Source organism: Artibeus jamaicensis, unplaced genomic scaffold (genome assembly GCF_021234435.1).
Source record: "Artibeus jamaicensis isolate MK-2021 breed Jamaican fruit bat unplaced genomic scaffold, CSHL_Jam_final contig_47, whole genome shotgun sequence".
NCBI classification, from domain to species: Eukaryota; Metazoa; Chordata; class Mammalia; order Chiroptera; family Phyllostomidae; genus Artibeus; species Artibeus jamaicensis.
The window spans coordinates 2,469,762-2,486,831 of record NW_026521848.1 but is presented as its reverse complement, the minus strand read 5'-3'; the positions used below and the strand labels follow the sequence as shown (position 1 = coordinate 2,486,831).

Here is a 17,070-nt window from a genome sequence, read left to right as displayed (position 1 = left end):
TTTTTTCTTAAACTTTTTTATTGATTATGCCATTACATTTGTTCTATTTCCCCCCTCCATTCCCCTCTACCCTGCATACCCCTCCCCCAACATTTCCCCCACTTTAGTTCATGAACACGTGTCTCAAGTTCTTTAGATTCTGTATTTCCCCTACTATTCTTACCCTCCCCCCTATCTATTTTCTATCTACTGTCTATGCTACTTATTTTCTGTACCTTCTCCTCCTCCCACTCCCCTGTGGCTAACCCTCCATGTGATCTTCATTTCTATGGTTCACTCCTGATCTAGCTGTCCTCTTAGTTTGCTTTTGTTGTAGGTGTGGTTGTTACTAACTGTGAGTTTGCTGTCCTTTCACTGTTCATCTTTTTTATCTTCTTTTTCTTAGGTACGTCCCTTTAACATTTCATATAATAAGGGCTTGGTGATGATGAACTCCTTGAATTTGGTCTTATCTGAGAAGCACTTTATCTGTCCTTCCATTCTAAATGAAAGCTTTGCTGGATAGAGCAATCTTGGTTGTAGATCTTTGGTTTTCGTGACTTGGAATACGTCTTTGCAGCCCCTTCTTGCCTGTAAGGTCTCTTTTGAGAAATCAGCTGACAGTCTGATGGGAACTCCTTTCTAGGTGACTGTCCCCTTAGCTCTTGCTGCTTCTAGGATTCTCTCCTTCATTTTAATCTTGGCTAATGTAATGATGATGTGTCTTGGTGTGTTCCTTCTTGGGTCCAACTTCTTTGGGACTCTCTGAGCTTCCTGGATTTCCTGGAAGTCTATTTCCTCTGCCAGAATGGGGAAGTTCTCTTTTATTATTTGTTCAAATAAGGTTTCCACTCGTGACTCTTCCCCTTCTGGTACCCCTATAATTCGAATGTTGGAACGTTTGGAATCTTTCCAGGAACATCTTTCCTGGAATGTTTCCTCCAGGAAAGATGTCCTGGAGGTTCCTAAGCTTCTCCTCATTTTTCTGAATTCTTATTTCTTCATTCTTTTCTGTTTGATCATTTTTTTCTTCCTTCTGGTCCACTCCCTTGATTTGAGTCCCAATCTCCTTTCCATTACTATTGGTTTCCTTTGTATTACCATTCATTTCAATTAGTTTAGCTTCCGTATGTTTCTCTAATTTGTGACTAAAATCAACCAGTTCTGTAAGGATCCTGATAACCAGTGTTTTGAACTGTGCATCTGAAAGACTGGCTATTTCTTCATCGCTTAGATCGATCGGTTCTGGGGCTCTGAGTTGTCCTAGAGCCATTTTTGGTCTATTCGTGCCATTAAGTAAGCGGAGCGAAGCCTTAGTTGTTTACCAGGACGGGGCGATCCAGGTTGCTGGTTTGTGACGCTGTGTGTGGGGGCGTGGTCAGAGAGGGAGCAATGGCAGTCCTCTTCACTAGCCCAGCCCGTCCAGTCACACCACTTGCCCCGGGCCTGTTTATCCGATCAGAATTGTGCGAGCCTGCTGCCCCGTGCAGGCTCCCCTCCTCACTGGTTTATCCGCACGCAGATGCTCGACCGACCAACCGCAGACTGCCTGCCGCACTTCTTCCCTGTGTGCTCCCATAGCTAGCTCGAGATCTGCACCTTCGGCTGCTTGCGCACCACCCGTTCGGGGATTTTTTTTTGCCAACCTGCTCCACTGCTGAGCATTTAGTTGTCCTTTGGACTCCGTATTGTTGATTTTCTGTGTGGCTTGGTTGTGTTTATTGTTGTTAAAAATAGTTGTTCTTAGATTTGGTTGTGCACAGAGGCAAGGTGGTTCCACCTACACCTCCATCTTGGCGGAAGTCTCTTCTGATACTTTTCTGCAGTAGGAAGTAAAGTATCTGTGACACAGGCTTCATTTTCGAATTGGCACAGAGGCACCATTGGGTCAGCCTGGCACTTTTCCTACATGTCGTTCTTCCTTTACCTACTCACATGGTCTTTGTTCACTTCTGTGCATCCTTGGTTCTTCACTCACTTGCACACGCAGTATCCCCTTTGCACAGAGGCAGACACGGAGGCTCCAAGAGGGGCAGACCTCTACTCAGAGTAACCCTGGGAGCTAACAGGTGGCAGTGGAGGGACCTGACCCAGAGGCCTTGTTCTCACCCATTTCCCTGCCCACCAATCAACAGACAGACCCAGGTACTCCTCCATCTGGCTTAGTGTGACCCAGGGCAGTAAAAATGGGAGTTATAACAGTCCCAACACCTTGGATTACATAAGATATCTGAGTCAAGTGCAGGGTAGAGTGACTCACCTCAGGCTCCTTAAGTGTTTTTTTGTTGTGCTTAATAATATGCATTATTTTCCCCTTTATTGTAACCCCAGAGGGTCAAAGTTAATACCCCCGTTTTGACCTGGAAGATCCCTTCTGGAAATTTATAACACACAGCAAAAGGTCAAAAACAACCTAAATGTTCATGCATAGGGGAGTGGTTAAATAAGTTATGGTGCATCATGCAATGGAAAACTATGAGGGAAGGAAGGAAGGAAGGAAGGGAAGGGAAGGAAGATATATCTCCATACACTGATGTGGAATGGTCTCCAAAGTGTATTTTATTCTTAAGGAAAAAAAGCAGGGCACACATCAATGTAGGCAAAACAATAGCACGAGAAAGATTCTCTGAGAACATATATTCATGTTTGCTTTTATTTGCATGAAGAAACTTTGGGAAAATGGACAAAAAAGTACTTGGAGTTGCTCCCTACTCTGAGGAGGAAGGAGAGGCAGGACAGTTGGAGGATGGGAGTAGCACTGAGACTTTGCACTGCGTGTGCATACACGCAGGTATATTCCCCATTTAGACGCATGCGACCATGATATCCATCCAAAAATTAAGTTTAACAAAAAAAGCCAATGATTAAGAAAACACACAGGGAAACAGAGGTGCTGAACATAGTCTGAGCTTTTGTTTCTTTGTGTTCTCAGGCTGTGGTCTGCCAGTTTCTAGGTCCCTCTCCCTCCCCACCCCCACGTTACCAGATCAGGAGGCACGTGTACTGGGAAGGCCCAGAGCCTCTCTCTGGCTCCCATTCTGGAAAAAAATGGAAGTGGGAACTAATTGATAAACTGTGCCTTCTCAATACGTACCATATTTTTCGGACTATAAGATGCATGATTTCCCCCAAATTTGGGAGGAAAAGGGGAGTGCATCTTATAGTCTGAATGTAGTTTTTACATTTACACTGGTGAGATATTATGTTATTTATGTTATTCAATGTTTTACCACATTTTTTGCTTCAAAAATCTTGTTCCTATTTTCCTCTAAAACCTAGGTGCATCTTATGGCCTGAAAAATATGGTAAATATCTTGGATGAAGGAAGTAAGAAGTGAATTTATATGTAATAGGTGCTCAGTCAAATTTGCTTAGGTGAATAAAGGCTTGGAGTGTCTCTTAACAGGCCAGCTCCAGAGATGGACCTCCAGGGGAGATGGGGCTGGGGTCAGGGGTTAGACCAGGAACACGTTTCATTCCCTGTGCAAGAAGTTTATTAATTCAACCACTATTTATTGAGTGCCTACTACATGCCAGCTTTGTTTTAAGGGCTGGAGTTACTGTAGTGAACAAACCAGACAAGTTCTGTCCTTGTGAAGCTGATGTTCCAGTGGGTGGAGTGTATTCATTTCTAGGGCTGCCATAATCCCCACAGACTTAAGAAACTGACTCTCTCCCAGTGAAGGAGGCCAGAAGTCTAAACTCAGGGTTGGTCCCACTGCAGGTTCTTAGGATCCTTCAAATTTCTTGGCTTGTAGATGCATCACTTCAGTCTGTGCCTTCACCTTTACAAGGCCTTCTCCTGTGTCTGTGTCCAAATCTCCCTCTTCTTATATGGACACCAGTCATTGGATTAGGATCCAGCCTAATCCAGTATGACCTCATCTTAACTTGATTAAACCTGTAAAGACCCTATTCCAAATTAGATCACATTGGCAGGTTCCATGGGATTAGGACTTCAACTTATCTTTGGGATACATAATTCAAACCACAACAGAGTCAGACAATGAGCAAGATAAATAAGATATTGTGTGTTAAGAGGTGATGAGTGCTAGAGAGAAAAAGGCAGGCAAGGGGCATAGGGTAGGTCAGCATTTGCCATTGGATGGCTCAGTGAAAGCCTGGTCAAGGAGGAAACGTTTGAGCAAAGACATGGGGGGGGGGAGGGATAAGTGAGCTATGTGGTTATATGCTAAAAAGTCATCCCAGTGAGCGGGAACAGAGGGTATTAAGGGCCGGAAGCAGGAGTATGTTTGAGGGAACACGGATGGGCAATTGTGGCTGGACCAGGGCGAGCAAGGAGGAAAGTGGTGAGGAATGCCGTGAACGTGGTGATGGGGCAGACCACCTGAGGCCTGTTGGGCACTGGGGAGCAAGATCATTCTAGGGGAGGACTCTAAGCAGAGGACTGACGGGTGTTCGCAGGGTCCCTCTGGTTGCACGTGGGAGACATGAAGGCAATGTTTGGCGAGGGAAACCAGGGAGGATTGGGTTATGTAGGCAACAAGGTTAGGAAGGCAAGAGTGAAGCAAAGGAGTTGAGGGGTGGGGGAGAGGATGGCTCTATTCTGAAGTCTAGAGACATATGCTATCCGAGTGGACTGGATGTAGGGGTGAGAGAAAGAGGTTTCCAGGATGAGGCCAAGGCTTTTAGCCTGAATATAGAGGGATGAGGTGCCATTAGTTGAGGTGGGTTGTGGATACACTAACCCGGAGATGCCCATTATACTCCCAGTCAGTGAGTGGCTCGTAGGTGTAATCTTTGGCCAGGTCTAGCATGAGAGGTGCTTAATCTATGGCTACCAGCTCCTCTCCACAGTTGCCATCAAGCCCAGACCACGGTTTCCGGATGCCCATGTCCCTTTGACATTCTGAGGACAATGTCACGGATTCTTTGACCCCCGGCCCCTAATCTTCCATCCTGGCTGCTCTTTCCTCATATAACCCATGCTCCCTCAGATCAGTTGTTTGAAAATTCAGCCCTATAAAGTCTGGCCAGGAGTTGGGTGCTCCATAGGTGTACGTGTTACTGTTTTTTTATGTCTTTTTCTGCAGACAGCTGGAAGCTGCCTGCCCAGTTTGAGTCCCAGCTCTACCACTTAATAGCTATCTGGCTGTGGATAATAAATAGGTTGTTTGGCCTCTCTGCACCTCACTTTGCCATCTCTAAGATAGAAATATTAATAGTCTCTACCAGACAAGGCTGTTTGGAGAGTCAAATGAATTTGAATATGTGGTGCAAAGAACTATTGCCTTGTACACAGTGAAAGCTACATAAGTAATTGCAGTTATGAAAGTATTGATTTAAGGAAAATAATTACCAGATTGCACCCTGCTGAGGGTGAGCCTGGAAGGTAGTGATGGTGTCTGTGGGAGGAGGGGTGTTCTCCCCTTCCCTCTTCCCAGGCGAGGCTTTTCTCCTCCCACTCAGGGCAACCTGATGGTGCCATTGCTTATCGGCTGCCCACCTGGCAAGCGTCTTGCCTTTGACATCACCTACACGCTGCAGTACAACCGCTTACAGAACAAACACTACTTTAACTGCATTTACCCGGACCCTGAGATGCCCTGCTTCCTCTTCCGTGACAGTGCGTGTCCAGGCCCCTCCTCTCCATTGTCCACTGTCCTCTGTCCCACCACTTTGCCCTCCCTGCCTTCTTACCTCCCTGTCCACTCTCTGCTCTTCCCCTTGGTCCCCCCTCTCTCTTTTCTCCCCTCACCACCCTCCACTTCTTGGGCCAGACTAATTCTTCTCCTGGCCTCACCCTCTTCCCATCCCACAGTCTTCTACCCCTTCTTCTTGATCCAAGATTTGGTGACGGGAGACTCTGGCAGTTTTCAGGGCAGGTAAAGGCATGGCCAAGCCAGCGGCTGATGGGAAGGGGTAGGAGGGCAGGAGGGGTAGATATGATGCAGGACTGAGGACACTGAGGCCAGTCATTGTGCACCTCTGCCCCCCGCAGCTATGTTCTGAAGGTGGTGGGCGGCGGGCCCACGCTGGACAGCATCAGGGAATACAGCGAAGAAGAGATTTACCGCTTCAACAGCCCCCTGGACAAGTAATCCCCGTGGGAATCGGCTGCAATTGGGCCTTCCTTCCCCTATAGACCCCTTCAGCTTCCCAGCCACAGACCTCCCACTCCCTGCAAGCCCCACCTACCTCAGTATCTCAGACCCCACCCACAACAAGGCTGCTAGGGTCCCACAAACTCTTGCCCTGTTCACCAAAGGCTCCAACCCAGGCCCCCCTTGCTCACACTGCTGGCCACCTTCTGCATCAGTCTGCAGCCGAGGCTCCGCCCTCACTGAGGTTGTGGGTCCTCTACTGAGTTTACAGTGGTTTTCCACAGCACCGACAGCCTCATCTGGACCACCAAGAATGCAACAACCACCCACGATTCAGCCTTCAACATTCTGTCCCACCAGAGCTTAGGCATCGAGTAAGTGCACATCCTGGCTGCTGGCCTCTTTATCACCCACCTGTCCACAGTCTGTCAGGCCTGACCATTTCTCCTGCTTCTGTGGATGCCCAAGCCACATGGACCACCTTTGTGTTCCTTAAATGGGGTTGACCTTGACGTAAGCTGGACGCTCTGTCTGCAGTGCCTGTCCCTCTTACTTTTTCTTCAGGCCTTATTTCAGATGCCTCTTCATCTAGGGGGATTTTTCTGACTGTTCTATTTGGGACAGTTGGCTCCTATATTCTCGTTGGGACAGTTGGCTCCTATCCCATCCCAGCCTTGACCCCTCTGTGTGTGTCCCCATCCCAGCCCTGATCCTTTTGGGCCGTTTCTGCCCTCTACGGGGTCTGTCTCCCTTATAGGTCCAGATTCTAAATAAACTCAACATAGTATTTGTGGAATGAAACCATGAACAAATTAATGAATTCATGGTAGGCATTACATTTGAATGGAGGTCTTAATGATGAATAAAAACAATGGAGGAACAAATGAGTACATAGGGGCTCAATTACTATTTTTGATTTATTGAAAAGAAGAAAATGATGCCATGAGAAAAGACAGAATGAATGAACGAACAAAGTAACAACTTACACCTAGTCAGCATTCAACCTATGTTTGTTGAATAAATAAAGAAAAGAGTAAATTAATGAAGATGTGTCTTTGTACTAGTAGGTACTCAAGCTGTATTTGTGGCATAAAGGAAAGAAGGCAGCAAGGAGTAAGGGGGGAGTTGGCACATAACAGGTATACAATCCATAATCTAGATGAATGCATAATTAGGAATTGACAGATGGACATGAAAAGGCAGGAGGAAATGAAAGAGTAAACAAATGCCTACAAAACTTGGTAGGCATTCAGAAGTCTTCTTAGATGAAAGAATGAAGGAGTGAATCAGGGATGAAGGAATAAGATAGTGCCTAGTTGGTGCTCACTCAGTTTTGGGGATGGGGGTAGAAATCAGGGGTTGTCACATGGTAGGCATGATGTGCTACACAAGTGCCTGACTATGGGCCCCCAGGTGGCTGTGTCTGGAGAATTCCCCATGCCATGACACCGTTCCCTATAGCATCTTCGCCCCTGAATTCTTCTTCAAGGTGTTGGTGAGCAATAGGTAAGCCGAGCACGTGGCCCAGGTGGGATCAGGGCTTTCTGTGGGATGCCCGGCTCCTTCCCAGTCATGGACCCCTTCCCCCCATCAGAGGTGTGGACAATAGCACATACTGTGACCACCAGCTCATCTTCCTGCTGCATATCCATGGGCTTCCACTCAGTGCCAAGCGGGCCCTCTTCATCCTCATGGTGAGTAGCTGCTCGGGAGCTGCCCTGTGGGATGGACTGGCTCCGCCAGGCTGCCCATCCACACCTGTGGTTTGGTGCTTGCAGTTTTCAGCCAGTGTATTTCTCAGCGTGGTGACCTCCTACATCATCATCTGCCTCTTGCTGCCCCTTATGACGAAGATGTGCAACTTCCTTCGCTGGAAGATCAACAACATCGTCACCTCAGAGTCCTACTACACTTACAGCTCCTCTTCCAGAGGCTTGAGCACATCTGAGACCGAATCTAGTGTTGGATCCAAGGTCAGCTATAAGGTGACAGAAGAGAATAAGGCTGGACCTGATGGAACTGTGAAGAAGTCACTGACCTGAGTCTCTTACCTGCCCCACCCATCCTCATTCCTTACTTTCTGGGCCAACTTGGGAATGCAACCTGTCACCCATCCCAAGCCTTCCTTTCTGTTTTGCTTGAATTTTCATTTTCCTTCAGACCACACAGCCACACATAGGTCATTAAAATATCAAAATCCTTCTGTGCCAGCTGGTAAATAGCAGCTTCTCCGTGTGCCTGCCAACTCAGCCTCTCCCCAGAGTGCCCCAACCTCCCTGCAGTTCAGCAGGGTCCTCCATGACCCAGGCCCATTGCTGTGGCCTAAAGCCTGTTCTGGTTGTTCAGTGTTTAGATTTAGTACCAGTCATTAAATATTTTTTAATGTCAACACCAATATGACGTTGAGCTTAAGGAGGGGACTCTAGAGAGGTTAGGATTTTTATTTTAGTTGCAATTAGCAAAAACTTCAAATAGTCCAAATGGAAATGATAATATATGGGTTTTCTCAAAATAAGCTTCAGGTACAGTTTTTAAAAAATATTTTATTTTTAGAGAGAGGAGAAGGGAGGGGGAGGGGGAGGAAAACATCAACGTGTGGTTGCCTCATGCAGGCCCCCTACTGGGGACCTGGCCTGCAACCCAGACATGTGCCCTGACTGGGAGTTGAACTGGTGACCTTTGGTTCTCAGGCTGGCACTCAGACCACTGAGCCACACCAGCCAGGGCAGCTCCAGGTACAGTTTGATCCAGAAGTCTTCAGTATCCACAGGATTCTTACTCCTTTTCTTTGCAGTTTTTCATACTCTGCCCAGCTCTGAGTGTGGTCTCTGATCTCAGGACAGCCTTCCTCATAGTCTGAAGCTACACATCCATATGTCTTACTGTCCATAGGAAGAAAAGGCTGCAGTCCAACATTTCTAGGCTGTCAATCCTATTAGTCACTTTGATTGGATGGGTTTGTGTCATAAGCTCACCACTTTATCACTCACACTGCCAGAGGAATTCTACCTTGAGTTGTTTAAGCCAATCAGAGCCCGTCTTTGGGTCTAAGGGAGTCAGTGTTATCTTAATCTCATGCTCATGTGTGTATATGTGTGTGTAAGAGCAGTTCTTGTAAGGACAAGAACTTGTTCATTGTAAGAACAATGTGCTATCAAAAATAGGAAAAGGAAGCTGAAAGGCTTTCATACATAAAAGAGTACAAAGGTAGACTACCTTTGTACTCTACCCCCTGTCCAACCAGTAGCTCGACTCCAGCCCCTCCCCACAAGTCTCAAGTAAAGTGACTCTACAAGTCCTCTGACCACCCCTCACCACTGCTCTACACTAGGAGTAGAGGTCCAGGAGACATACATTCTGAAAAAGCAAAAGGGAAGATAGCCAGACCAGCTTGTCCATAATGAGACAGCTCCAGAGCAGGCAAGGTTACTGAGGTCATGTTATTGAGCTTGAGAATTATCAGAGGACACTTAGAGCTAAGAAGCTGAAGGGTGTGGTCAGATACTGCAAAAATGCCCCTGGTTGCCCTGTGGAGAATGGCTCAAGACTGGAGCTGGAGATCCCAGGGAGGCAATAGACCAGGGACCTGGGAAGAAGAAGATGGTGCAGGACCAAAGCCTGCTTGTGAAAGGAGAGGAAAGGGCAGGTGGGAGAGATGCTCAGGAGGCCTAGTGAACCATGGGGGTGGTGGGCCATGTAAGGAATGGGAGTGAGGGAAAATTTAAGGGAAAGGCCCAGGACTCTGTCCTGGATCCTGGAGGACAAAGAGGCTGTCCCTGAGATGGGAACGAGGGAGAAGGGGTAGGTTTGGAAGAGACATTGAGGCCAGCTTTGATGATGGTGAGTACAAGGAGTCTGAGAAACTTTTAGAGGCTATCCAGGAGGCTGTAGGAACCTCAGATCTGTGACTCAGGAGGGAAAATAGGAATGGTCAAGCAGCATGCAACAACAGTCAGCAGTGTAGACTCATCTGTCAAACAAAATTAATTGCATAGATGCCATTTTGTAGCATGTGGTGAAATAATATCCTGTTTTGTTCTGTCCTAGTTTGTTCAGGCTGCTATAACAGAATACCACAGATTTGGTGGCTTACAAACAACAGAAATTTATTTCTCATGGTTTTGGAAACTGGGAAGTTCAACGATCAAGGTGCTTCCAGATTTTGTACATAGTGATAACCTGCTTCCCAGTTCACAGATACCTGTCATATTGCTGTATCCTCACATGGTAGAAGAAGTAAGGAAGATCTTTGGGGATCTCTTTTGTAAGGGCATTAATCTCTTATGAAGGATCCACCCTCATGATCTAATCACTTCCCAAAAGTGTGGTACCATTATGTTGGGGGTTAGGTTTAAACATAAATTTCGGGGGAACACAAACATTCAATCCATACCCAATTTCTTTTCTTTTTTTAAGATTATTTATTTATTTTAGACAGAGGATAAGGGAGGGAGAAAGAGAGGGAAAAAAAACATCAATGTGCAGTTGCCTCTCACATGCCCCCTACTGGGGACCTGACCTGGCCAGCAACCTAGGCATGTGCCCTGACAGGGAATCAAACCAGCAACCCTTTGGTTCACAGGCTGGCACTCAATCCATTGAGCCACACCGGCCAGGGCTATTTTCTTGAATTATTAAATAATTTTATGATTTTCTGTCAGAAGAATTGTATCATTATCCCCACTTCACAGATGATGAAACAGAGAGTCAGGTGTGCAACACGTATGATGATATGAAAAGGACTTCTGGCCAAGATGGAGGTACAGGTAGATACACTTTGCCTCCTCACATAACCAAAAGGACAGTGACATGGGTAGCCCCACCCTGGAAAATACTTAAGGCTCTGCCCCTTACAATATAACAGATGTACCAGACAAAAAAATATGGCCCAAATGAAAGAACACATCAAAATTCAAAAAATAGAACTAAGCAATGAAGAGATAGCCAGCCTATAAGATGCACAGTTCAAAACACTGGTAATCAGAGTGTTCACAGAAATGATTTGAGTATGGTCACAAAATAGAGAAAGAAGCGAAGGCTATGCAGAGTGAAAAAAAGCAAAATATACAGGGGACCGACAGTGTTGGGAGGGAAACTGGGACTCAAATCAATGATTTGGGAAAGAAGGAAGAAATAAACATTCAACCAGGACAGAATGAAGAAACAAGAATTCAAAAAAAAAAAAAAATGAAGAAAGGCTTAGGAACCTCTGGGACAACTTTAAGTGTTACAATTTGTGAATCAAAGAGGTACCAGAAGGAGAAGAAGAAGAGCAAGAAGTTGAAAACTTATTTGAAAAAATAATAAATAAAAACTTCCCTAACCTGGCAAAGGAAATAGACTTCCAGGAAGTCCAGGAAGATCAGACATTCCCAAAGAAGTTGGATCCAAGGAGGAACATACCAATGCACATCATAATTACATTGCCCAAGAATTACATTCTTACATAAGTCCCTTTAACATTTCATATAATAAAGGCTGGTGATGATGAACTCCTTTAACTTGACCTTATCTGAGAAGTACTTTATCTGCCCTTCCATTCTAAGTGAAAGCTTTGCTGGATAGAGTCATCTTGGATGTAGGTCCTTGCCTTTCATGGTTGGAATACTTCTTTTCAGCCCCTTCTTGCCTGTAAGGTCTCTTTTGAGAATGGGCACTCCTTTGTAGGTAACTGTCTCCTTTTCTCTTGCTTCTTTTAAGATTCTCTATTTTTCATCTTGGGTAATATAATTATGATGTGTTTTGGTGTGTTTCTCCTTGGATCCAAGTTCTTTGGGACCCTCCGAGCTTCCTGTACTTCCTGAAAGTCTATTTCCTTTGCCAGATTGGTAAGTTCTCCTTCATTATTTGTTAAATTAGTTTTCAATTTCTTGCTCTTCCTCTTCTCCTTTTGGTACCCCTATAATTCAGATGTTGGAACTTTTAAAGATGTCCTGGAGGTTCCTAAGCCTCTCCTCACTTTTTTGAATTCTTGTTTCCTCCTTCTTTTCTGTTCGGTTGTTTCTTTCTTTCTTCTGGTCCACAGCATTGATCAGAGTCTCTGTTTAATTCCCATCACTATTGGTTCCCTGTACATTTTCCTTTATTTCACTTAGCATTGTCTTCATTTTTTCATCTAATTTGTGACCAACCAATTCTGTGAACATTCTGATTATCACTGTTTTTGAACTGTGGCATCTGGTAGGTTGGCTATCTCTTCATCGCTTAGTTGTATTTTTTCTGGAGCTTTGAACTATTCTTTCATTTGGGCTATTTTTTTTGTCTCGGTGCACCTGCTATGCATTAGGTGTTCACCAGAGAAGGGCAACCCATGTTGCTGCATTGTGATGCTGTATGTGGGAAAAGGGTCCAAGGGGGAACAATGGCACTTGCTCTGCTCTCTGCCCATTTCAGTCACTTCCCCCACTACCCACAAGCAAAGTGGGCCCTTCTGATGCTGATCCCTCATTAGGTTTGCTTGTGTACATTCTAGGACCCAGTGGGTCTCTCCAACAAATTCTGAGGGTAGGAGTTTCTCCTGCCTCAATCCCCACAGGTATTTTCAATCAGTGGTTTGAGGCTTTATTTTCTTGCACTTGGACCCTGGATTGCAAGGTCTGTCTCACTGCCCAGGTGTTCCTCCCAGTTTACCAGCACATGAATATGGGACCTTGAACTCCACCAGCTGCCATCGTGCCAGCCAGCTGCAGCCTTGCCCACCCCACTCCATAATCCACCACCTCTCTGGGTCCACCAGCCACCACCTTGCCCGCCCTGGTCCTCCACCACTGCTTTGCTGTGAGTCCTCTCCACCTGGCTTCCTGTCTCCACCCCTCCTACTGGTCTGGATGGATATTTCTTCTTTAACTCTTTGGTTGTCAGAATTCCATACAGTTTGATTTTCTGTCAGTTCTGGATGTTTTTTGTTTTTAAATTGTTATTGTCCTTCTTTTGGAGGCACAGTATGTTTACCTACACCTCCATTTTTGCCAGAAGTCCAGTGCTAAGGCCATTTGATGGGGAAAGAATAGTCTCTTCAATAAATTGTGCTAGAACAATTGGATATCCACATGCAAAAGAGTGAAGTTGGAAGGATATCACACAAAAGGGCAAATTAGAAAACTTTAGGGTTCAGCTCAGTACTTGATTCAGTCCATGGAATCAACCACTGAGCTAAAAAGAGTGATTGGGCCCTGGCTGGTGTAGCTCAGTGGATTGAGCGTGGGCCTGTGAAGCAAAGGCTTGCCGGTTCGATTCCCAGTCAGGGCACATGCCTGGGTTGCAGGCCAGATCCCCAGTGGGGGACACATGAGAGGCAACCACACATTGATGTTTCTCTCCCTCTCTTTCTCCTTCCTATCTCCTCTCTCTAAAAATAAATAAATATTTTTTAAAAAGAGTGATTGGAATCTATTATTTTGAAATTCTGGAACCAGAGAAGACATTCATAACAACCTTGGGAGTGCTTGATGAATAAATAGAGAGGTTGCTGGTCTTTCATAAGTGAGTGGTATGCATGAACCAACTCCCATTGTCCATTCATCAACTCTGCCACAGTCTCAAAGTGGCTGGCTGCAGCCATGGTTGACAGTGGGGACACTGTACTCCAAAAATTTGAGGCTATGTGTTTTGATTAGTGCAGTGGTGCCCTGAGGGATCAGCACAGACACTTGTCTTGGATTTGGCCTTCTAAGCAGAAGCTTCATTGAAAATATTTAAGAGATAGAACCTCCCTCCTTCTTATTTGAAGCTGAATATATAGAAATAAGAGAACATAAACTTCAGTGACCGTACATAACAAGGAATACATACTTACCAAAAATAGTTTGGAAAAGTCACAGTCTGATGGCTCCAGCCATCAACAAACAAGTCAGCAATCTCTGAGAAGTGGGGGAATCAGATTCTCAGAGTTATTCATTATAATACTCAGGATGTCCAATTAACAACAAAAAATACAGAATATACAAAGAAACAGAAAAGTATGATCTATTCCATGAGAAAAAGAATTTAATAGATGCCGTTCCTGAGGAGGCCCAGACATTGAAATTACTTATCAAAAATGTTAAATAAACTGTATTACATGTGCTCAATAAGCTAAAGGAAACCATGAACAAAGAACTAAAGAAAATCAGGGAAATGATGTATAAGCACAATGAAAAAAACCAATAAAGAGATAGAAACTCTATGAAGGAACCAAACAAATTCTAGACCTGAAAAATACAATAATTGAAATGAGAAATTGCCCTGAAGGATTCAACAAAAGTTTAGATTAGGAGAAGAAAAATTATTTAGCCTGAGGAGCAGGAAGAAAAAAGGATGAAGAAAAATGAGCTTGAGGGATTTGTAAGACACCATGAAACATACCAACATAGGCATCATAGGACTCCCAGAAGGAGACAAGAGAAAGAAAAAGGCAGGAGAAATATTTAAAGAAATAATGGCTCAGCCCTGGCTGGTGTAGCTCAGTGGATTGAGCATAGCCTGTGAACCAAAGGATCACGGTTCGATTCCCAGTCAGGGCACATGCCTGGGTTGCAGGCCAGCTCCCAGCGGAGGATGCACAAAAGGCCACTATACATTGATATTTCTCTCCCTCTCTCCTTCCCTTCCCCTCCAAAGATAAATAAATAAAATTTAAGAAAAAAGAAATAATGGCTCAAAACTTCCCAAATATAATGAAAGTCATAAATCTGCATATTCAAGAGATCCAATGTACTCCAAGAAGGATAAATTCAAAGAGATTGTGCTAAAATATGTTATAGTCAAACTATGAAAACCCGAAGACAAAGAAAGGATTTTGAAAGTAACAGTAAAGAAGTGACTCGTGCCCTGGCCAAATTGCTCAATTGGTTGGAGCATTGTCTATGCACCAAAAAGTTGTGGGTTTGATTCCCTATCAGGGCACATATCTAAGTTGCTGGTTCAGTCCCTGGTCAAGGCACGTATGGGAGGCAACCAATCAATGTTTCTCTCTCATATAGATGTTGATGTTTGTCTCTGCCTCTCAAATCAGTGAATATATCCTCAAGTGAGAAAAGAAAAAGAAGTGACTCATTACATATAAGGGATCATCAATGAAATTAACCACTGATTTCATACAAGAAACCATTGACACCAGAAGGTAGTGGGATAAAATAGTTAAAGCCATGAGAGAAAGCAAAAACAATAGAGTAGGTAAACGCTGTGCTTGCCTTCTCTCATGACCGCATCAAAATTACAACTAAACTACAGAACCCCCTGAAGTCTAGCTGAACAGAACTTCTTTTTGCCATTGAAAAAATTTCTAATTGTTCAAGTACACTTTTCTGCCTTTTACTCCCATCCCAGCCCACCCCCCAGCCCTCCCCACCTCCCTCCCATTTCCACCCCCCTGAACAGAACTTCTATAACTAAAGGTATACAGAAGAAACCACTTTGAAACTGGTAGGAGGGGCAAAGATGTGGGATGGGCTAGTTTCACACTTATGTGTAGCAGTTAAAAATCTGCTGGCTATCTGGAGGGATATCTGGCTAAAGAGGTCTCCCATAAGGAGTGAGGGATCCCAGCCCTACACCAAGTTCCAGGCCCAGGGTTACAGTGACAGGAAGAGAAGTCTGTGATAAGTAGAGGCAATAGCAGCTAAGTGAGAGCCTCTAGAGTCCCAGGCATTCCTCTTAAAGGCCCATTCATGGACTGACTTACTGATGGACTCACTCACTCTGAGCAGCAGCCCCAAAAACGTAAGGGACATGTGAGGAAGAACTGAATTTTCTGGTTTCAGGGCAAGGACTGAAGGGGAAGCTTTCTCTCAAACAGGCAGAGGCATTGTTACTTTTCTAAGACCTTCCCCTGCAGGTGCAGGCAGGCACCAGCAGGCTCCATTTCTGAATTTCCATCAACCCAGCTAACTCTGTTCATCAAGCCCTGGTGATTCCCTGAGACCCCCCACCCCCCACTTACAGGCCCACTCAAGCCATTTCCAGTGGCTTTTCCATAGAAATGGTCTGTCTTGGTTCATGCTGCAAAGCTTTCTAAAATCTCTCAAGGTTCACAAACCCCAAACAAGCAGCATCTGGTCTCAGCGATCCCTGTACTTCTTGCTAAGTACCCCCAAGACTGGAACTAGTGGCAGCCTGCCTTGCTTCACAGAACAACCTGTCCCAGCTGTCTCTAAGTCCAGCACTAACAGCATCTACCTGCAGATCACTGTATACTTCATACCAGGTGACCCCAGGCAGAGCAGAGGCAGTTGTTGACCTTGGCCTCCACCCAAGCTCCTCCCAACAGATCCCAGAACTAAGACACCTGGTGCTCAGCTTAGGACCACACCAGAGCAATACCCAGCCACTTCCACAAATGACACATCTGAAGTGCAGACTTGGTAGGCATCAGAGCTCCACTAAAGCAACCCTGCTTGCTCTGTGGGGCCAGCCCTGGCACAACAGCTCCTCCACTATAGTCATGGCCAGTCCTCACAGCCAATCAGCATGAGAATCAATCCCTCCCACTGACAACCAATAGCAATCAAGGCTTAACTACAACAGGAGGGCATACACAACCCACACAAGGGGCACACCTGGAGCACACAGTTCAGGTGACCAGGGATACTGTACCACTAGACCCACTGCATAAGGTCACTCTACCAAGACAAGGAGACATAGCAGCTCTACATAATACATAGAAATACACACAGGGAGACAGCCAAAATAAGGAGACAAGCATGTCCCCCCCAAAAAAAGTAGGACAAAAAATGGAGACAGGCAATCTACCAGATCCAGAGGTTCAAAACACTGGTTATAAAAATGCTCAACAAATTCAGTGAGAACTTTAACAAAGAGATAGGAAACATAAAAAAGATAGACCCTGGCTGGGTAGCTCAGGTGGTTAGAGCATTGTCCTAATATGTCAAGGTTGCAGATTTGATCTCCAGTCAGGGCATGCAGAAGAGTCAACCAATGAATGCATAAAAAAGTGGAACAACAAATTGATCTCTCTCTCTCCTTCCTCTCTTTCTCTCTAAAACTGATTTTTAAAAATGAAAAATAAAATTACTGAAATGAAAAATAC

At 45.1% G+C, this 17,070-nt stretch overlaps 1 protein-coding gene across 1 annotated transcript in view; it reads left to right on the top strand.

Annotated features, from left to right (window-relative positions):
* Positions 1–8,211, top strand: part of CATSPERG (cation channel sperm associated auxiliary subunit gamma) — a 36,562-nt gene extending 28,351 nt beyond the window's left edge. Inside the window, exons 23-29 of the mRNA XM_037141835.2 lie at positions 5,410–5,566; positions 5,762–5,825; positions 5,942–6,037; positions 6,329–6,418; positions 7,458–7,550; positions 7,639–7,738; positions 7,823–8,211. Of these exons, the coding sequence (XP_036997730.2) occupies positions 5,410–5,566; positions 5,762–5,825; positions 5,942–6,037; positions 6,329–6,418; positions 7,458–7,550; positions 7,639–7,738; positions 7,823–8,086 (864 nt within the window). The 3' untranslated portion in view covers positions 8,087–8,211. The remainder of the gene's footprint in view (positions 1–5,409; positions 5,567–5,761; positions 5,826–5,941; positions 6,038–6,328; positions 6,419–7,457; positions 7,551–7,638; positions 7,739–7,822) is intronic.
* Positions 8,212–17,070: the final 8,859 nt, after the last annotated feature.